This window comes from Electrophorus electricus, chromosome 26 (genome assembly GCF_041902795.1).
Source record: "Electrophorus electricus isolate QZ-2024a chromosome 26, ASM4190279v1, whole genome shotgun sequence".
In the NCBI taxonomy this organism is placed as follows: domain Eukaryota; kingdom Metazoa; phylum Chordata; class Actinopteri; order Gymnotiformes; family Gymnotidae; genus Electrophorus; species Electrophorus electricus.
In genome coordinates, this window is record NC_137522.1 from 12,190,001 (window position 1) to 12,212,500 (window position 22,500).

General features: G+C 48.6%; 2 protein-coding genes across 7 annotated transcripts in view; both read right to left on the reverse strand.

Annotated features, from left to right (window-relative positions):
* The window catches only part of rabgap1l (RAB GTPase activating protein 1-like), an 81,233-nt gene that overhangs the window by 26,440 nt on the left and 32,293 nt on the right, over positions 1-22,500 (reverse strand). For all 6 annotated transcript variants that reach the window (XM_081708606.1, XM_081708603.1, XM_035523236.2 and 3 more), the window contains exons 14-15: positions 1,629-1,742; positions 1,103-1,177 (exon numbers count right to left, since the gene is read on the reverse strand). In XM_081708606.1, coding sequence (XP_081564732.1) covers positions 1,103-1,177; positions 1,629-1,742 — 189 coding nt within the window. The remainder of the gene's footprint in view (positions 1-1,102; positions 1,178-1,628; positions 1,743-22,500) is intronic.
* The window catches only part of gpr52 (G protein-coupled receptor 52), a 5,661-nt gene continuing 1,003 nt past the window's right edge, over positions 17,843-22,500 (reverse strand). The window contains exons 1-2 of the mRNA XM_027005471.3: positions 21,966-22,500; positions 17,843-21,850 (exon numbers count right to left, since the gene is read on the reverse strand). The exon at positions 21,966-22,500 is cut by the window's right edge and continues 1,003 nt beyond it. Coding sequence (XP_026861272.1) covers positions 20,149-21,252 — 1,104 coding nt within the window. The 5' untranslated portion in view covers positions 21,253-21,850; positions 21,966-22,500 and the 3' untranslated portion in view covers positions 17,843-20,148. The remainder of the gene's footprint in view (positions 21,851-21,965) is intronic.

The following is a 22,500-nucleotide window of genomic DNA, read 5'->3' on the forward strand; positions in this document are numbered from 1 at the left end:
TGTGAGGCTGCGTGTGTGAGGATTGTGTGTGAGGCTGCGTGTGTGAGGATTGTGTGTGAGGCTGCGTGTGTGAGGATTGTGTGTGAGGCTGCGTGTGTGAGGATTGTGTGTGAGGCTGCGTGTGTGAGGATTGTGTGTGAGGCTGCGTGTGTGAGGATTGTGTGTGAGGCTGCGTGTGTGAGGATTGTGTGTGAGGCTGCGTGTGTGAGGCTGCGTGTGTGAGGCTGTGAGGGTGGATATGAAAAGCAACAGAAGAAGGGCGCAAAAGAACATAAAGACGTGCCAGAGAGTGAACGACGTGGCACATAACATGGTGAGAGACGCGCTTGCTGGACCAACGGAAAGCATCTGTCTGTCTGCCTGTGGTCAGCAGCATGGTTTTAGTGTGTGTGTGTGTGTGTGTAGAGGCTAAGGTGGGTATTAACTCATGGAGACAGCACATGTGTCCAGCACTGAATGGGCTTCTGCAAGTAGACAGTCTTGGTCATTAATATTCCCCGAGTCCTGGGCTTCACAGGCAAGGCCAGGTGCTAGCAGAGCTACAGCTGCACACAAACGCCTGCTCGCACTGCAATGAGCCACCACACTCGGCACTTTTCTACCTGAAAGTTTGATAAGGTTGAAAACTTAAGAAGTTACCATTCAGATTTGTGTATGAAATTCCATCATCCATCCAACCATCCTGCTCCCTCACTATTATCCTGTTACACTGTGTTAACTGGTGGAGGTGCAAACCACAACACTTGTCATGATATGACATGATGTAGGGAAACCACGCGATATCTGACAAATTTTCAAATGTTGCTATGATACGATGCACAATTTTTCTCAGTAATTGTGATATGATCTAGAGAACATTTTACCTCTCTAATTAACAATTAGCTCTGGTTGGCAGGAGACATTCATTAAGCACTTTTTGAATGAAAATCCCAAGTACTATCATCTTCCTTCAATTAACCACAACACATTTTAATAAATTCAATAGTTTTACAGTATGGATTGATTTATGCACATTGGATCAACAGAATCACATCAAAGTAGATGCATCAATCAAAATCAATGTATTGTTACACCTCTATAGTAAAAAGCAATAACCACTCACATGCAACAGTAAGACTGCAGCCAGAAACGACTGGCCCTGGCAGTAACCAATCTCCTCGTCATAGACAGAGTAGGCCTGCAGGAAGAAAAGGTCTAATTAATTCACCTCAAATCAAACTGGCAGCTTTATCACAGACCATGGTTATGACATATTCTGATTATGCCAGTCACTTTAAGTGAGTGCAGATATCTGAAACACACAAACCCCTTTCCACTGCCACAGTGCAACAGGGATCCTCTGGGTACAGTTCAGAGATTAATTAATCTGGCAATGACAGTCAGGTGATCAGAGCTTTTTCAACTCCTTACAAACAAAATTTTGTTTAGTAATTAGAGCCTTCTCAACCCCCTCCAAAACAAAAAAACAAAAAAGAGGAACATTTCCCCATCAAGGGGTCTGAGTCATACGTAAGTAAATTAACTGCTCAATGTGTCAAACAAGATGGTGGTGGTGCAGAGGTGTCAGACTGGGGGTTGTGGTTCTTGTTGCTGTGGAGTGTGTGGGGTTCCACCAAACAGTGGCTCACCTTGCAGATCTTGTAGAGGGAGTCTTGGCCATCACCGTGCGATTCCTTGAAGTAGTCGTGAGCGGGAAAGGTGCGGTGTATATCTCTGGTGATGACGCTCTCCTGAGCAGACTCCTACATAACACACAGCAGAGGGGTGAGATCAGAGCTCATGTCTGCTTATGGCTCCATTACTCCCAATCATACATGACAATACTGGAACACCTCGCAACACTCAGCATGTAGCCATCCAGAGGAAAGATGATCGTTTTAGCCCTCTGTGAAGCTTATAAAACAGCAGTGAGCATATCAAACTGATCCCAGCCTTCAATTCATTGGGGGGCAGAGGGAGGGTGCACACAACTCCCTCCACAACACTGCTGAAAATATCCATTATATTTTTCAGAGTGTTTATTTTTAGCTTTAAAGGGGGGGTCTAATCTCAGCACCCAGAGTCAATGACGGTCTCTAAGAGAAGGCACAGACTGTGGGCCAGCAAACACCATGCCAGCAAACACCACGCCAATACTCTCAACAAATTATTTAGCTCAGTGCAAAGGTTTTCTGGTGCAAACAAATGGAAAAGAATCATACACACACCCCCACACACACCTAATTTCACTAGTATATATCAATGTAATTTTTTATTTATTTTTAAATCAAAATGGTTCAGCAAAAATGAACAAGAGGTAACCAAATTATAATGGATTACACAGTAACATCTGCTCCATGTTTTAGTTATTTTCCCTTTCTCCATCATTTTAAAATGTCCTAGAGAGCCATATTCCATAGAGGGAATGATCTGTTTATCAAAGTAATCTTAATCATAAATAAGGAGCCGTTCTTCGCTGCACAGGGACACCGCTGGGAGCCATCCACATGGAGCCTATGTAGAGGCGCACAGAAAACCTTTTCACATGTTTACACATTTATTTATTTGTTTATTTTTGAAGCGATTCATTCTTCAATGGACGAATATATGCACTTATGTATTTACATTATTCACATACTTCAGCTTCAGTTTGGGAAGAAACATCAGTTAGACTATGTACCTGTATTAATATGAATCATATTTCAATGTTCCACACCTTGTATTTCAACATAGTCATTTTGTTTACATGTCACTCATATGTAAGTGCATTTTCTCAATTAAAACACATCAGTATCTCAGGTTTTCTCTTCTAAAAGCAGACATCCATTTGTTCGATACAAGCATTCTGAATACACTTTATATACAGGTATTCTCCACACTTACATACATCCTCTATAGACCTTTATAGTTGAATACGGTAATGAAATGCTGACCTTGGTAAGTAGAACTTTAGTCAGTCAGAATGTGACTAAATGCATATCACTGTGGAAGCAGTCAGCCATGAAACAAGTCAGAAAAGAGGCAGCATTTGAATAACATGATGGTGAACATAAACGGAGTTGTGAAGCATGGCTGTTCTGGGTGCTTGGGATCAGTTCAAGTGAGCTTCTTGAGAGGGTGTAATCTGTACAAACACACTTCCCAGAGGAGGGTTGGCCAGAATGCGCTCTGCAAGGCACACACTGGAGAGCCACAGATAAAGGGCCTTCAGCTCTAATAGATGAGCTGCTCTCTCACGCATACAAACACATACGCACACACGTGCACAAGCACACAAGTACACACATTCACAAGTACAACACACTCACACACCCAACAATTGTGACAGACTCATGGCTGCCCCAAGCCTTTTGTTAGCAGAGGACTGAACTGGAACTAAAACCTTGAAATGAATGACATTCAATTGCTTGCAACTCAGTCAACATGAAGTGTGTGAGAAATGAGTACTGGATCCATAACAGTCTATTCCAAACCTGAAACATCCACCTGGTACTTCACTGCCATGTACTGAGGCAGAACTGTTTGGAGACAGAAACACTCTCTTAACATACACAACACAAAACCATCTTCAGAAGGTCTGGTTCTTCAATATGCCTCAATAATCACTTTCCCCTTACAACTTTCCTCATCCATGATTGTTCAGATGCTGAGTATCATTAATCTTTGAGGTGATGGTTAAATGAAATGTAAAAAGTAAAAGTGCCCCCTTCACTACTCTCCCTAAGTACCGGAGCACCACTGAAGTCAAAATGGTTACTTTGATTGTACACTCAACCGCCAAGGACCAAAAAGATCAGAAGAACGGAATGCTGAGTAATAAAAGTTATTTGATCCCATCAACTGATCTTAAATGCTGGCACGCATGATCCTACAGTAGATTAAAGTAGTACAAGTTAGCCTTTGGCTACTCCCACAGTCAGTGTCTGCCTTTACAGACCTATTTATAAACCAGCATACAGCCCTCCGAGCTGCCCATGGAAGCTTTCCAAGCTACTAGGACACAGAGACAGAGAGAAAACAGCCCAAACAGAAGCACAGTAGAGGACCATGGCAAAGCCAAGAATTTGGAGTAATTGGAGTAACAGCTAGGTCCTCCAAAGAAAACACCAGACTAAAAGAAATGGCCAGAACTGTGAAGAAACCCCACAACGCAAATGCCTTTTTAATAGCCTTTCACCACCAGAGGGCAGAGCCAACATCCAAGGCATCTTTAAATTGTAAAGGCAAAAATGCATCCACTCAACACCAGCGAAAGCAAACCTGGTCATCTTACGATGCGGTACACTGTGACATTAGAAGGGTTATGGAGTAGTGTTATATTCAACTGTCTCACAGATACAATCGACATCATTTTAGCCCTCTTATATTTTAGTCAAACATTTATCATCATCCTTTGCAGAATTGGTCATGCTTTCATCTTTTCACTACAGACCACTGTCCGAATGCAGCAGTGGGAGCTCTAGAAAGAGGCCTGCAGTTGTCAATGGAGTTTATATGTAATCTTAGAAAGTACAAACCTACACAATCAACATTAAGATGTTTGACACTTACAACTCACATCACCATGGATTAGCTTTAAGAGGATAGCCAGGGAGAACACCTTGGATTACATAATTACAGTAAAGAGAATGATAGTTTTCCACAGAGCAGAAAAGCCAGGACGAGACCAGGAAAAGCAAGCAGGACCCTAGAAATCCATGTCAAATATCTGAGATGCATCCATGATCTGCTTTCTTCATCCCAACTCAAGATTACCCATTTTACTGGAAACCACAAAACTGGCCTCAAAATAAACAACTCTGGACAAGTTTGGCACCTGCTCTGATCCAGCCAATAGCAATTAGCCACGCTAAGTAGGAAGTGTCATTTAGCACTGAGCACAGGCTCTGTGACGGTGCGTACGAGCAACGGTTTGATTCGATTAAGAGTGTGTGTGTGTGTGTGTGTGTGTGTGTGTGTGTGTGTGTGTGTGTGTTCGTGTGTGTGTGTGTCGCTGCAAATCCAAAGCATCATTAGTCAACTGCCTTCAGACAGGGAGGGACTGGCCTGATTTCTCCTCTCACCTGTATCTCTTCACTTAAAGTGCTTGAGTTTCACTAATGACCCTCATCAAAGCTCTGCCAGCTGAACTAGCGGGTGGGGATGGGCCTCGGGAGAAATTATACTCATTGAATGATTTATTGGTTGGTTGTGACCCTACAGAAAACAAAAAAGTAATGTTGTGTTAGAAACGTAATGTATCATGTTAAATGCTAATAATTTAAGTTTATTAGTGCTGTGTAGGATTTTGAGTAAGTGAACTCAGTGCTCCGTTGTTGCTTAATGCAAGTACCGTGCAGGCAATGTGTGCATTAATGGAGCCAAGGGCAGATTTGAAACTCACCAAAGAAATCAAGCTAAACTAACGAAGCTGTTTCTGAGTGGTCAAAAGTTCTCATAAAAGTCTCACAAGCCAAACACACAAGAATGTAATAAATGGTGGTGCTCATTGTGATGGACTGCGTTTTTCCCCCTTTTCTCCTTTCAAAAGGAGAACGCATGACCGTAATGGTTCAAACATGCACTCACAAACAGACAAGCTTATGACAAGTGCTGGAACTCCATGGCTGAAGGGCGCAGCAGGAAGAGGGACAGAGAAAGGCTGCAGGGAGGACCCAAAAAGGACACCAAGGAGCATCCAACAGGCCGGTTCCTGTTCACACCCAGGCAGAAATGGCAACCTGGTCGAGCCCAGACACAGCACTGACCTGAGATCAGGTTAGGAGGAGACCCTGGACACAGGATGCTCTGTGTCAGAACCAAAAGGCTGCACTAAGGTTAGGTGGTAAACAAGGCTAGCAGTGATGGGTTTCAAACGCGTATTTAAACATGTTCAATTTTCATTTATTTATTTGTTTATGCAGATCAGGGGATCTAATAATGGTTGGACCAATGAAGTGTGTTTGGGCAAATATTGTTGGATTACTAACATTTCACTGATTTCTTAGAAGTTATCAGTAGACATTCTGTTATTAGACTGTACAGCACAGGGGCTGGGGAGCAGAGGTGTAAGTAATCTAGGAATTACAGATCTTTCTCATGAAGGTCATGATATTAAATGTGGCCATGATGACCTAGTTTTGTTTTTGCAGAGTTAACAAAATGCACACCACCAGAAGCATAAATCAAGCCTGCACATGCACATGTGCACACACTTTTACTCTCCATATTTTTCTCCATATCATCCCTTAATAGCACTATAAATAAATGCCTACTGAATCAGCTGTGCTATTACGCATTTGACGGCCATATTAGCCCTCTGCTTAAATCTCCCAAGCCAAGAAAGGCAGCGTGCAGCAAAGCGGCCGTGTCCTGGGGGGCAGGGTTGTGCCGTGTCCTGGGGGGCAGGGTTGTGCCGTGTCAGCAGGGAGAAGGGTTGTGCCGTGTCAGCAGGGAGAAGGGTTGTGCCGTGTCCTGGGGGGCAGGGCTGTGCCGTGTGCTGGGGGGCAGGGCTGTGCCGTGTGCTGGGGGGCAGGGTTGTGCCGTGTGCTGGGGGGCAGGGTTGTGCCGTGTGCTGGGGGGCAGGGCTGTGCCGTGTGCTGGGGGGCAGGTTTGTGCCGTGTCCTGGGGGGCAGGGTTGTGCCGTGTCCTGGGGGGCAGGGTTGTGCCGTGTGCTGGGGGGCAGGTTTGTGCCGTGTCCTGGGGGGCAGGGTTGTGCCGTGTCCTGGGGGGCAGGGTTGTGCCGTGTCCTGGGGGGCAGGGTTGTGCCGTGTCCTGGGGGGCAAGGTTGTGCCGTGTCCTGGGGGGCAGGGTTGTGCCGTGTCCTGGGGGGCAGGGTTGTGCCGTGTCCTGGGGGGCAGGGTTGTGCCGTGTCCTGGGGGGCAGGGTTGTGCCGTGTCCTGGGGGGCAGGGTTGTGCCGTGTCCTGGGGGGCAGGGTTGTGCCGTGTCCTGGGGGGCAGGGTTGTGCCGTGTCCTGGGGGGCAGGGTTGTGCCGTGTCCTGGGGGGCAGGGTTGTGCCGTGTCCTGGGGGGCAAGGTTGTGCCGTGTCCTAGGGGGCAGGGTTGTGCCGTGTGCTGGGGGGCAGAGTTGTGCCGTGTCCTAGGAGGCAGGTTTGTGCCGTGTCCTGGGGGGCAGGGTTGTGCCGTGTCCTGGGGGGCAGGGTTATGCCGTGTCCTGGGGGGCAGGGTTGTGCCGTGTCCTGGGGGGCAGGGTTGTGCCGTGTCCTGGGGGGCAGGGTTGTGCCGTGTCCTGGGGGGCAGGGTTGTGCCGTGTCCTGGGGGGCAAGGTTGTGCCGTGTCCTAGGGGGCAGGGTTGTGCCGTGTGCTGGGGGGCAGAGTTGTGCCGTGTCCTAGGAGGCAGGTTTGTGCCGTGTCCTGGGGGGCAGGGTTGTGCCGTGTCCTGGGGGGCAGGGTTGTGCCGTGTCCTAGGGGGCAGGGTTGTGCCGTGTCCTGGGGGGCAGGGTTGTGCCGTGTCCTGGGGGGCAGGGTTGTGCCGTGTCCTAGGGGGCAGGGTTGTGCCGTGTGCTGGGGGGCAGGGTTGTGCCGTGTCCTAGGGGGCAGGGTTGTGCCGTGTGCTGGGGGGCAGGGTTGTGCCGTGTCCTAGGGGGCAGGGTTGTGCCTTGTCCTAGGGGGCAGGGTTGTGCCGTGTGCTGGGGGGCAGGGTTGTGCCGTGTGCTGGGGGGCAGGGTTGTGCCGTGTCCTGGGGGGCAGGGTTGTGCCGTGTCCTAGGGGGCAGGGTTGTGCCGTGTGCTGGGGGGCAGGGTTGTGCCGTGTCCTAGGGGGCAGGGTTGTGCCGTGTGCTGGGGGGCAGGGCTGTGCCGTGTGCTGGGGGGCAGGGTTGTGCCGTGTCCTGGGGGGCAGGTTTGTGCCGTGTGCTGGGGGGCAGGGCTGTGCCGTGTGCTGGGGGGCAGGGCTGTGCCGTGTGCTGGGGGGCAGGTTTGTGCCGTGTCCTGGGGGGCAGGGTTGTGCCGTGTGCTGGGGGGCAGGGCTGTGCCGTGTGCTGGGGGGCAGGGCTGTGCCGTGTGCTGGGGGGCAGGGCTGTGCCGTGTGCTGGGGGGCAGGGCTGTGCCGTGTCCTGGGGGGCAGGGTTGTGCCGTGTGCTGGGGGGCAGGGCTGTGCCGTGTGCTGGGGGGCAGGGCTGTGCCGTGTGCTGGGGGGCAGGTTTGTGCTGTGTCCTGGGGGGCAGGGTTGTGCCGTGTGCTGGGGGGCAGGGCTGTGCCGTGTGCTGGGGGGCAGGGCTGTGCCGTGTGCTGGGGGGCAGGTTTGTGCTGTGTCCTGGGGGGCAGGTTTGTGCTGTGTCCTGGGGGGCAGGGTTGTGCCGTGTGCTGGGGGGCAGGGCTGTGCCGTGTGCTGGGGGGCAGGGCTGTGCCGTGTCAGCAGGGAGAAGGGTTGTGTCGTATGGCCCCCGTGCAGTAGCACACACTGCTAGACGTGTGTGCCTGGCATCACCAGCACAGCAAGCAGGCGTCCGCAGAGATGGAGGACAGAGAACAGCCCCTAATAGAGGCTCCGGGGGACATTCACGGGCAGCATTAGTCAGCAGAGGAGAGTGTGAGGAAAGGGCAGCGGAACTATTTAGGGTGAGCAGGAGGAACAGAAGTGCGCACGCACGAGGGAATGAAGGGGCTGCTTCTGTTTTAGCCACTGTTTGTTTCCTCAAGTAGTGGCTGGAGACATTTTGCTGTCACAGTGGGAGCAGAGGAAATGTTACTGCGAGAGCTGCAATCATTCTGATTTAAGGTATAGACCAGAGCAGCAACTATAAATGTATGTTTGGCGGGGCGGGTGTAAAACCCATGTTAGTTGTCTGTTTTGTAGCTCAACTGTAATGTTGCACTGATCTGACTGATTTTTAACGCAATGAAGTACTCAAGCAGCAATTCTGACACAGTATGGGGCTGATCGCACGATGCTGTGGTGATTGAGTGTTCACTGGACTGTTTCTGTTCTTTCACTCTCTCCCTTCTCTCTCTCTCTCTCTCTCTCTCCTCTCACTCTCTCTTTCACCCTCTCCCCTGCAAGCATGAAAATGAAATGCTACTTTGAGAGCTGCCTCATAAATGCCGGGTAACTGACAAATAGTATTCATAAATAAACCGAGCCCCACACACACTGCGCAAGGCAACGCTGGCCAAAACACGGGGAACGCCTTTCAGGACCAGCACAGCTGAAGTGGCATGGGGAATATAAATACAGCTGCCATTACAAAGACACACTTTCATCTGTAGCGATTTCGCAGGCATAATTGCTTAAGCAAACAGGAACAGACCTGCGGGTACTTTGGGTTTAGGGCATGCCTCACTGAGCGCTGCTATGGACTGACTTTAAGGAAGCAAGCGACAAAAAAAGGGTCGGGCCGGTCCGATTCACCCCTGCTCCCTGAAAAAGATCAAACCGGTGTCCTTCAGGTCCACTGATCCGAGGCTGGCTCACCTCGGCGAGCTCTCTGCGGGGAGATGAGAGGCAGCAAGCAAAAACGGTGTCAGCGGCGGTGCCTCCGCCACTCAGAGCCTCACTGAATACAGGCCACATCACTGCAGATCACTCCACGAGGTACATAACACCATGTACCCTGTAACACCTGTGGGAGACATGGAGCATTCCAGAGTCGTGGCCCAGGACCAAACTCCCAGAGGCCTGTCTGGGTAGTCTCAGGCTTGGGTCTAGTCTCAGAGGATACTCATCCAAAATGCTCAAGACTGATGAACTGTCTGCAGGTCTACCAGAAGAGTCTGTGGCCAGGACACTCATCGGGGGAGTGCATGATGTATTAGGCACACTGGTCTCAATTCTGACAGTGTGCACTAAAGCAAGCGGGTCTCGTCTTCAGCAGGTCTGAGAACAGTGTCACTATCAAGTTGTTCACCAGCTAAGGGAGGACTTGCATTACTGATCTATTATTATATTCACAGAGAGGGGAAGAGATTAAGAGAGAGACGGTGTGAAAATGGTATGATGTAATACGTCCCAGGCAACCTAAGGGCTTCTTCTGTATGTGGAAATAGTACCAGCTGTAGAAAATGTTGCTATAAATAATAATTAAAAAAACCCTTCTGCTTTTATTTGTGTTCGTTCAGGTGAAGCAGAGCTGTAACAACATGCAGCCCATCGGGTCAGACGGCACAGGTGGGTTCCAGAATGTTCTCCGGCATTCAACATTCAGAGACAAACTGCAAACGCAGGAGGAACATCAATGGAGCTCCTGCCTCTCCCAGTGGCTGTTGAGCTAGAGAGCAGGTTCGAGAAGCTTCCCAGCAGAGGGAGACCTGGACAACCTTAGACAACCAACGCTATTCAGCTGACATTACAATCCAAGCTGAAATACCAGGGACCAAAACATCCCTTTCCTCTCAGAAGAAAATGTCTCATTTTCATAGAAAGGGCCTCCCGTTTAACAATGTCAGTTTGAGAAGACCTTCCAAAACCTTGCTAACAAAACAAATACCAAGACTTTCCACCAAAAAGTCAAAGATAACATAATGGACCAGAGACACTTTGAATGAGCAGTTAAATGTAACTTCAAATCTGGTGCCAGCAAACCAATGCCATGTTTGTAGACCATCACGTCATGAAGACAGCACAGGGGTCCCGGTGTGCACATTACGGATAATGTCAAGGATTAGTGCAAGAGTGCTGGTTATATCGTGACACTGAAGAAAGTAGGAACCGTACAGTTAGAGTAAAAAGGAAGGGATAAGACAGAGAGAATGAGAGAGACAGAGAAAGGCATATCGAGGAGAATCTTAGGTGAGTGACAGGAAGGAGATTACGTCCTCTACTTTTCCTCGGGTGAAATTGCACAGTTCAGAGGAGGCCGTAATTGAAATTGACAAACAGCTGCATTAGCGTGAACGCTTGGGCCAGCCCTGGTGAGGAGCAGAGGAGGAAGAGGAAGCTGTCTGGAGAGCTCTCCAGGCCTTGCTGGCATGCACGCACATTAATCTGGTTCATGCATTATGCATGCCGGCACTGCAAGCGATCAGGCCGGCGGCTTGTTATTAGCTGTGTCACTGGGAGAAAACACACCCACCCACCTACAACACCTTTAAATAGTGATACAGGTCTACAGAAAAGAGGAGGAACAATCTAATCTGGAGGTGTGAGGCGTTTGCGAGGGTCCGAGGAAGCACAGCAAGCCGTGCTACACTGCTGTGGAACAACATGCTGGTTGACATTGCCCAACATTATTCGCATTTGCTTTCACTTGATATGGTGTCAGGCGCTGACAGTCATGTATTTCAGGCCTTAGCCATCAGAGCTGGAGCTGTTTAATGCACATGCAAATCAGACTCTTAGTCACCATGGTTTCAAGGTCTGGAAGCAGGCGGTCAGAAAAGCAGGTTTTCATTCACAAATCACTTTCCTTAATGATGTAGGCCTACACGGCCACTTTAAGAAGCAAAGACGTTCCGCTTGGACATGCAGGACAAGTTAGCCGTGGTCAGTGACGCAGGGCAGGACTTCCTGCTTTCATCCTTGGCCTGCCAATCAAAACTCTTGATGGGTGGTTTGACGCATGTCGTGGAGACCCAATTTCCTTGTCTGAAGCACTCACACTAAATTTTCTTCGTTCATGAAGTGGCAAACATGTAAAACCGCCCATAAATACATGATGAGACAAGAATATTTGACTGCAGTGGGCCATTAATATTTGATCAAAATGCTTGCCAAAGCATAAACAACAAATCTTATTACTTCAGCCTTCAATCACCATTCGTCCACACTGCGATCAGAGATTCATCCGTGGTGGAGATGAGGTCACCCCTGTTAATTAAAAACCAGGGGGCCTACAGGCGCCAGTGGCTGTTGCGCAGTGTTTGAGAGGTCTCCTGAGTCCCGCAGCAGATGCTCTCCAGGACGGACGGGAATCTAATCCGTCAGCGAGTCGTCCCGTGCGCCTCAGCACCCGCGCTGTGTGGCATGCTAATTTGTCTGGGGCTGACGACAGTTAAAAGGCAGAAGGTTCCATTATAAGCCAGTCACTGCAAGCGAGCTGTAGGCTGGACAGCAAAGTAGCCACTTTCTGCTGAGATCCTGAGACATCGTCGCATGTGTACAGCCACATCAGAAAGTTCTGGGGGAGAGAGCAATTCATTGGCACAGGACTCTTTAAACCAGGAACTCAGTGGTTCATCAGTCCACCTGAGACATGAGCCCCTTTGGGAACTGGAATCATAAACCATATTTTAATTAAGAGGAAGCAAGAATCAGGTTTAAAGTTGGTCAGAAAGAGTAGAAGTTCCATGAGTGTCTGCATGTTGCAGCATGAGTGCCACAGGTCAGCAAGGGCTTGACGGAGAGGCTACGTGGGAAATGTAGTCTTTGAGTACATCAGAGCCCATGCAGAGCAGTGGGGCAAAAACTCACCTTTATGAACCCTGCAGAGACCCAAGAACACTTTCTCACACACACACACACACACACACACACACACACGATCGTGAACTGTAAGTGTTTAGGATTAGCACGAGTTTGCAACCTGGGGAAAGAGCTGTTCAAACACAGAGCCAGGTTTTTTAAGTTAAGGATTCTCTATCCTAATTGCGTATTATTTTTAAACTTCAAATAAACTGTCAAGAGCCCTTCTGGACTCAGCTTCCAGAGAGCTGCTCAAAGTTGCTATAGTTACAAGACGGTAGAAAAGGTACTTCAATAGAGTAGCGAGATGACTAAACTCTGTCAATGACACATGCACCAAAACCTTGCCAACACATGTGCATACTTGCGTGCGCGTGCACACACACACACACACACACACAGGCATACATACACTGACTATGCATTATGCATTGCTTGTGAGGCATTGCAGTGGATCTGTGATTTAGCCCTAAACCTAACCCATAAGCTCTTTCAGTTACTATTCAGAGTTCAAGAGAAGTTCTCACACTGTTATATTGTGACGATATTGGCCCTTGCAGTTACACTAATACACGTCTACACACACTGGATGGTGATGAACACCATCCCGATCCTTCATCTGTCCTCGGCAACCCGCCTTCACTCACCAGGGGTCGTTGCCCTGTGAAACAAGTTCCCGGAAAAGGTGACTCCACCTGTGTGGTCTGTTGTCTGGTGCTGCCTGTTATGGGCTCCAAGGCCGTGAAGTAGGTGAGCGAGGTGAGGACGCGAGTGAGGGACGTGGGGAGCCTGGTGCCACGACAACAGAGCAGGGGAAACCAGGGGCCAGAGAGGTAACAGGGCCCAGGAAGAGCCGTCTGGAGAAAAGGGTCTAGCCTGCCTGTGACAGGTGTCTGCTGCCTCACCGTGACCATCAGGGTCCGCTGCTAGCGCGGTAGTAGCCCCAGAGCAGTGAGCAGGAACATGGCCGGCCTGTGACAACAAGCCCTGCAAAAGTGCCGTCTGCACTGGTGTTACGCCCACAGGGAACACCAGGCCAACACGAGAATTCCACAAGGACGGGATATTTGCTCACACCTGCCCCCAGCGCGCGCGCGCGCGCACACACACACACACACACACACACACACACCCCTCCCCTCCCTGGCGTCTGTTCATAACCTGTTTGTTCAGCCACTAATTACATTAGCTGGTTATTCCATCGCGCTACTATTTTGGGCTCGGAGACACATGATCCCTGCGCAGCGTTTTTTCACAGAAAACAATGGAGAAGGATTCAAATGACTCACAGCTGCAGGAGAAGAGTGAAATAGGCTTGTGGACACACGCTAACGCATGCACAGTTTTATCTGAGCAGCAACTGCCTCTGACTTTAACAATTGTAATTAATTACCAGGGATCAGAAGTGGAACATCAGTGAGGCAAATCTGCCTCTGTTTCCATGACGATGTGAAAAGAAAGCACATCAGATGAAAAGAAACCGCATCAGCTGACAGAAAGAACTTTCATGTTCACACTGGGGACAAAATAAGCCTGGCTCCTTCTTTATTGCTCTTGTGAGAAGAATTTTTAGATTACTGCAAAATAAATAAATAGACATGATATGATGCTAAACTTCAATCATGAAGCAGTTGTAGGATCTAAAGGTAATGCATGAAACCTCAGATTTCAGCTAAAGTATAGCAACAACTATTTAAATCCATATTGCCCTGTCCTACTATTGACTAGCTTCTTCATCATTATCATCATCATCATCATCATCATCTGATTCCCTGTCACTGCTATAAAGTGCTAAGGGCGGTCTGCGGCGATTCTACAGTTTGTTGGGGCTCTAGGCAAAAGTTCACGGGGCCCCATTAAGAAATTCAAGTCTCATATCGTCATTGCAAACTTTGCACATTGCAACTGCTGCAGTTTAAGGTCTGTCAGCCCTCAGGGGCCCCCCATTGGCCTAGGGCCCCAAGCAGCTGCCTGCCTCTTGCCTGTAAGACTGTGATGGCCTGTAGGTTGTACTGAGTGATGCAGGTCCTGGATGTTGCTGAGCAGATAGCCTTCATTTGATTTCTGGGTGACAAAATGTCAAACAGAAGAGCGGCTATGGGACGAGCCTCCCTGTTTGGGGAAGGGGTGCGTTCTGAATGACAAATACATGTCAGAAGCACATCACATAACCGCAGAGACGGTGACAGCAACAACACAGGATGCTTCAGTGTTTTTTGTGGATGCATAACCAATCAGAATGGCTCTCCCGCGTGCCACAGTGAAACTAATCTAAATGTCACTGCCACACTGACAAGGGCAGGCACTTGGTGAGACTACTGAGTAGGACACCATCCCACTAAATATCAGCCATCTTACTGCATCTTTACTGATCCAAGATCAGGCCCCTTGTTGCCTCCAAAAGCAAAAAGTAAAAATAAAAAAATAAAATTCGCTCTGACATCAGCCAGCATGATGGATATCACCCAGCAGGCACACTCATTTTCAGTCTAATTAAGCTACATCCATAAGGTGATCAGTATTCACAGGGTGTAAATGACAGCCGCACACTGGCCTGTGGGGACGGGGCCACACTGGGCCGCTACCATCGTATTATCATGTGCTACACAGGAGTTGGCAGATAAAGTTCAGCGAAATACCACACGCTGGAGGCGAGGCAAGCAGACCTCTGCGATGGTATTTCCATCCGGAGGAGATATTCCACCAAGCCCTGGCTGAGCCCCGTAGCGCGTGGAGGAACGGCAAGCCCTGACTGACGCGTGGCCGGGAGAGATGACGGGGCACCACGGGCGTGCGGGGACGGCCAATGGCTTGGCTGGGGTGGGCACGTGCCAGACATGGGCATCTGGGCATGCTCCTGAGGGCATGCAGCCAGCAGGTATGACATGAAAACACACACAGAGAGATCATATTACCATATATTATTAAAATGACATTCATTTCACACGAGAATACTGGTGAGTTTTATCTGCTTGGTAAAAGGCTTGCAACAAGGAAGAATAATATTGGCTCTCTGATCCTAGGATTCACTAGGATTCACATCATCTGAGGCTCCACATTGTGTCAGATGAAAGCAACAAGCAGATGACTTTGCCAATACACAATAAACTTCCCTTCGGTGAACATGAGAGACCGTGCACTCCGTTTCCCTCTTCACGAGTCTTAGACAGACGCTCTGCATTCGAAGGGTTCCTTTAACAGTTTTCTCTTCAGCAGTGCCCTCTACGCCTCCCCAGCCTCTGAACCTGCTCGGGGCAGATGGCGGGGTGCTACGCCCGGAGGGCCAGCAGCCCAGCAGCCAGCAGTGGACAGCCATAGCTGACTGCGAGGGTCACGGGGCCCATGACCCTTCAGCTACTCTCCACATGGAGCATGACGGCCACTCGGAGAGGAAGAATCCACGCACGCGTCGCAGAGAAGAGAAAAATTCCTCGCACACAGTGCTGGATAAGTCTGTTACACTCAGAACATCTTTGGTGGAAATAAATACTGCATCTCTCAGCATCAGGGTGCATGCATACATCTTACCTACTGTGCCCTGTACTAAGAGGAGTTGGTCATTTTCCAAAGCTACACAACGTGCTTGTCTTTCCAATGGCAGCTGTGCTCTTACATCATCTGGAGAGGCCCACCTAGTTGTGTGGAGCTAAATGCAGGGTATCCCTCAATCCTAAATCCTGCCGGGTGGTATACGCACTGCCACTGAAGAGGGGACCGAGTACTTCATCTCTGATTAGCCGCACCTCGCTGCACTCTGAAGGGACAGGTGTTCTCCCTACCTACAGCGCCGCCTGATTGGGAGGGGGATTGGAGTGGCACAACGGCACAGATTAATATTAAACGGAATTCGCAATACAGCATGGAGAGGGATTTTCATAAATATTCACCACCCTGGACTGTAAGCTTCTCTTGGTTGTGCTCATGAATATGGATGAAAGACTGGCAGGGAGAACAAATGTCAAGCCGCATAAAGCGTGCTGGAGAAAGAGAGGGAGAAAAAAAAGAAGAAGTGACATGAAACAAAATTCATTCGGTTGGATTCGGAAGCCTCTTGCCATGCACCACGTAAAGATCGTCCTTTACACTCACGTAGCAGACCGTTACCTGTGTTCATTTTTAGTGTTAGCACTCCATAAATCAAATCCAAAGTTCCATCACCTTGGATACGTGCATCCTGGCGAAGAGACTCGGAGGGGGAAGAGTCTTGGCGCAAGACAGCAGCAGCGGTGCACCACGGCAAGGTCGCCCTGGAGGCAGCCTCAGCTCAGCGTCGCTCATGTGACCTGTTCACATCAGGCTTCCTCCTCTGGCTTTTGTGGCAGGAAGACTGCGGCAGTCCTGGCGGCCCCCCGGTAAGGCATCCAGACAGAAGGGACGACACGCTACCATTTAACCAACGTGGTGTCAAGACACTACCTGTACTAACTCAGGAAAGGGGAAGCATCAGGAACAGTGGCAAGGCGCAGGCACTGCGGAAAACACCGGCAGCATGTGGTAACGGAACCCCCTAAATGGCCCCTTAAGGCCACACTCACTTCAGGAATTCACTGGTTCTGACGGTTTTCCATGCCAGATCAGGACTAAGCAGTTTTAATAACGAGGCTGGCCAGTGAGGACCCCTGGACGCCCGAGACGTGGCGCACATTAACTCCAATGTCAGGAAAGGGCAGGCGGCCTGAGCGCATCTCGCCTGGCTTCGCTGCCTGCCAGGCGGCGTGTACAGACACTGCCAGACACTCCTCTACAAGTCATGAGCTAATCCTATTAGGGAGTGACCGTGATAACACACTGGAGAAAACCACGAACCCAGACTGCACAGTCTTGTTGCACCAGATACTAAACCAATAAACAGCCCATTTTAAAGTCACATGAATGTGGGCTATAAAGTGAAACACTCCCCTAAGCAGCGCAGGGGCCTGGCCTCACAGTGGCCACGGAGAATGCTCATGGTTTATTCATGCAGGTCCTTGGGTCCAAATGACTCCCATGATCATGGAAACATGACATGTACTCATTAAATTTAAAAAAAGGAAAGAATTGGGGGGGGGGTTCTGACTCTGGCTATGAAGGTTCTAATTTCCTGTCCGACGGGGAGCCGTAACCTTTCTGAGCAGCAGTTGTGGACAGCGGAGTATGGCACGCAGCCAGGTCTGGGGTCCTGCTGCCGAGCGGGAGGCTCTGTTCTGGGACCTGTCAGAACAAACAGGACACGTGGCTGCAGGACACATGCTACTTGCAGACACCGACCTGCACCAACGCGAACGCGCTGCACACCGGCATTACAATAGCAGCAGATTTAAGTTACAGGACTGAGACACTCTTAAGTACATGGATTTACCCAAGTTAAGGTGGTCATCATGCCCAATACCTCACTGATGGGTTATTATTGACTAGTCATTAGTATTGACATTCAGTTGATGGACACAGGAAATAATAAAGGCAGAGCACAGAGGTCATGAAGCCTCAGATTCTTTGTGCAGAATTTCAAACTGACATTGGCAGAAGTAATGATGCTTATTCGCAGAAGGACACGTATTCTCTGTCCACTTTTATTATACTGGCAGCAACAGCAAAACCATAGTCTCACAAAGTCTTCAAAATAAAAAAATATATACTGTGTAATTTCTTGTTTTGTAATTGGAAAAAAGTAATAAAGAGAAGAGGAAAAAAAAACAAGTTAAATGAACATCAGGAGTCTAGTTCCACTTACACCACGACATGTGCAATTACTGGACATACAGTTGTGAGCAGAGACTGTCCACCAGCTGTACAGAAATGCACATACAGCTACACAAACACTCCCACTTATCAGCTATCAAATCCACTTGGATATTGCAAATGAAACAAACAAATAAATAAATAAATAACTCTTTTATAATTGTACTCTAGTTTCAGAAGCAAGTGGTACCCTCACCAGCGTACTTCAAGGCAAATGATAGAGGATGCTGTTTCTCTTTTTGTCTGGATTTCTGCAGACATGATCTAATGCACATCTACTAGCTCTTTTGTGTGATGCAAAGAGCATCACACTTAAGACTACACTTAAGACCAAAGTGACAAGAAACCAGCAACTGTTTCTCTTGTAACGGTCTATACGTCACTTCAATAAATATAAATGTTTTTCCCCTAAGACCACATTTCACAAAGAAGCAGTCAGCTACTGTTAAATTCTCTGGGATGGCTGGAAAAAACACTTTCATGAAATTAACATGTATAGTTGCCTCAATCATTCCAGCCTCAGGACTGAAACGTACTGAAGGCTTTCCCTTTAAATAAAACAGCATTTTCATTCAAAATAACATATATGTGTATATGCAACCTGTCCACTGCAACATTTACACTAATTTAATGTTGTATCTTGTTTGGGAAAGATGTGAATTAAGACGCAGGTAAAACGTGTAAACCGATTTTAAAAAGTTATTTGAAGAGAGAAAGAAAAAAAAAAAAGTACTCGAAAATTACAAACCTATTTTGCAGAGTAACAAACCAGCTTGGAGATTATACTTCAAACAGCTAAAAAAGGAGCATGTATATAAGAAATACATTTTAATAATACGTAATTAAATATGTGATGGCATATATCATATACCTTCTCAGTAAAACTGGAAGAAAAAAACCCAGCATTTATGGAGATATGAGTCAAGGGACAAGTGAGATTAATGTTTATATGAAACAATCTAATATGAACAAATATCTTACCACATAAAGTAAGAACTTTGTTCATTTTCATACATCTTAGGCACAGATAAAATTCTGTACTGGAATTCACATGTGTATCCAAAAATGCCCCTGTTTGTATACTAATAAATGTGAACTTCATGTGAACTTCAGATTGATGATTTAAAAAAGTCTGCTGTCTGTGTGTTTTTCAGAGGGTTACAGAATCACTGCAGGCAAACAGGTCTAATTACACACAGCCAAGGTATACATCACTGGGAACTAAGGTACAATTCACGACTACTACAGGCTTAGTTAATATTGTGCGCGTGTGATATCTCAGCACATTTATTAAAAAGATCCAGTTTGGAATGCATATCAGTAAATTTCTTGGTTTGACCGTTTTTGCACTTTGCTACACCTGATTCCATCTGAACACCCCACCACGCACATCGTAACAGTCTTTGCGGTGATTGTTTGAGCCCATCTAAAGTCGTGACGCTGGGCTATAATAAGAACACTGGCAAGGGTCTTCGGGAAAGCTCACAAGTGTGCCGCATGGACCCAATCTGAGGGAAAACCTTTACAGGAGGGACAAAAAACCAAGGGCTCAGTGTTGTAGTGTTTTCTCCTCGAGGAGCAGCTGTTTTGGTAGATATAGTAACTGAATATAAAAAATATATTCATTAAAATCTAAAAACCTCAAACCTGCAATTTAGCTCAGACAGTGCAATCTGTATCCAAAGAAACCCACCAATGATGCGAGCTTGAACCTAGCCCCTGTCTCATTGGGTTGACTTCAGCTTTGACATTTCCATGTTTTTCTTACAAACATTCTAGAAACTTCATGTGTTAAACAGGTCGTGACCACCAGCCATTTGGTGATATTTACACAAGCGAGGCAGGTGCCACTTTGATATTTACAGGGAATGTAGTCAACTAATGTCAGACATTCAGATGCACCAGCTTGCACACAACAGGAGCACGCATGTTCAATAAAATCTGGTGCATCATAGCAACGTGAACCTTTCAACGGTCATAAAGAATGCAACCTTCAATCAATTTCAATTCCACTGTTGCAGTAACTTCAAAACTAAGACACCAAAGAGTTTTTCATTCATTCCCTCTCTCTGCCTGGAATAGATCCCTTGCTCCAATATTTAGCATCTTAAGTCTTCAGATTGAGCATGAATTGGCTCTCTTCCTTGGCTTTGGTTCTCCGAAGTCCTTGTCGTCATGGGCGCAAGGGCTGAAGGAGCAAAGTGTCTGCGAGAGCCTCCGCATGCCCAGCTGGAACACGCTGTTGGACAGGCTGTAGATGACGCAATTACAGAAGCTATTGCTGATGGCTAACCAGGTGGTGATGAAAGACAGGGCCGGGCTGTCCAGAACGTGGGAGCTCTCCAGCAGGAAGTAGATGATGTAGGGCAGCCAGAGCATGTAGAAGACACTGGTGATGCGGAACAACACCATGGCGTAGCGCCGGTCGGGCCCGTGACCCGTGTTCTGGGCCCCCTCCCCGGCCTCCATCTCCTGGCTGGGGAAGCGTGCCCGGCGCTCGCTGATCTCCCGGTTGTGCTGCTGGCAGATGCGGAAGATGTGGAAGTAGGTGAAGCAGACGACGAGAGCCGCCGGCGCGTACAACAGGCACACCACGAAGCCGGTGAAGAGGGCTGAGGTGGGCCAGGAGCGGGCACACCACACGAAGATGTCCCCGTGGTAGCCTGGCTTGCCCCAGCCAAAGAAGGATGGGAGGAACACGGCGCAGGAGTACACCCAGATGACCACAATGCAGCACCGCAGACGGCAAGGCGTCACCAGCTGGTTGTAGGAGAGCGGCTTGGTTATGGCCAGGTAGCGGTCCACGCTGATGCAGGCCAGGCAGGCCATGGAGACGCTCTTGAGCACGGAGATGACGTAGCTAAACACTTGGCAGGTGAGAGGCTCCTGGACGCCGGCAGGGAAGTGAAGCAGAGAGAGGGTGGGTACCAGGCAGCTCATGCCCACCAGCAGGTCAGCATACGCCATAGTCTGGATGAAATAGCTGGTGGTGTAATGATGCAGCAGAGGTGCGCAGTGGAACACGAAGATGACCGTCAGGTTGCCGGCAATGATGAGAACCGTCAGCAGCACGATGACGGCCGTCTCCAGGACGCACGCCTCCGAGCCTTCGTTCTGCGCCCAGCCCAGAGGACAAGAGAGGTTCAGGGACACACCGTAGGTGCTGCTCAGGCTGCCGTTTCCAGTCGAGACCGGTTCGACCAGTCCTGACTGGTTCATTGTCCTGGGCCGCGTCCAGTCGGGTAGGGTTCCGGGGTTCCTAGGCTCAATGCAGATGTGCCTGTAACTGAAGCCCTGTCTGCGCCTTGTCGGTAATCTCCTCCTGCAAACACAACTCTATCTACTCTCTGTTTTCATCTTACCCCTGCTTCTCACATACCTGGGTCTCAACGAAACAAGGACTGATAAAAATCAATGCATCTCGGCAATCGAGAAAAAGAAAAAACCACGTCCCCTTCTCTTCTGATGTTAGTCATGCCTAAGAAAGACTCAGCAATCATCAGGCGGAGGTGTTTCCTTCACACACCAGCGGCTACCAGCATGGAAAACGGTGAGCATCATGAAAGAGCGGTGTGTCAGCGCTACTGCGCGACCGGCCGGCTCCGTCCACAGGAGATCCCAGAGCTCCCTCAGGCAGCACACTGCAGCAATGTCTACTGACTCGCTAGTTCACCCTCACAAGGGCAGGGGGCTTGAGGACAGGTCATGGCGAGAGGAGGCAGGTATCAGACGAGACGATTATGCACTTGCCCCCGTGAGGTCACTATAACACTGATATAAGGGCACTATATCTGAATTATTTGATTCCACATTTATTCTGAAAGACAATGTGTCAAAATGTCAGTTTTGGCCACATCAGTATTGCCACAGGGGTTAATGAAAGCACTTACTTTAGACTAAAACGTAAGGACAGTCATTTAGTTTAGTCATACCTTTCTGTTGTTTACTGTAAAATCCAAGCAATCCAAGGCGCCTGTAGAAGTTTCACTGGTTTCACCGCATTCCTGGTTTGGATGCAAACATACACACTGTTTCTAAATGTGGGTCTTGGAGAGAGCACCTCACGGTCACTGTCTGGGCCCCCATGGGGGCTTCCTATTGTTCAAAATCCAAACACAGCCAAGCGGAAGATAAACACAAAGTATTCTGTGGGAGAGTGTATCAGAACCGTTCACTCAGACTGCTTTGGGACCGTTGCGTTTGTAGCCACAGCTGGCTGTGTAGGGCAAAGAGGAAATGATCAAAATGTTCAGACTGGGTGCACGGCCACGGTGATTGTCTTGGTGTCCGTCCTTTTACTCCTCATTAGCTCGGCTTTTGTGCGGCAGAAATAAGAGAGGAAGCAGAAATGTGCCCCCTAACTCAGCTCGTGGTGGAGGAGACCCTGCACTTCTGAAGCAAGCCTGTCCCCTCAGGTATCCTGAACAGGAGGCGAGTTGTGATGCCTCAGCGTGGCATGTGCAGGCT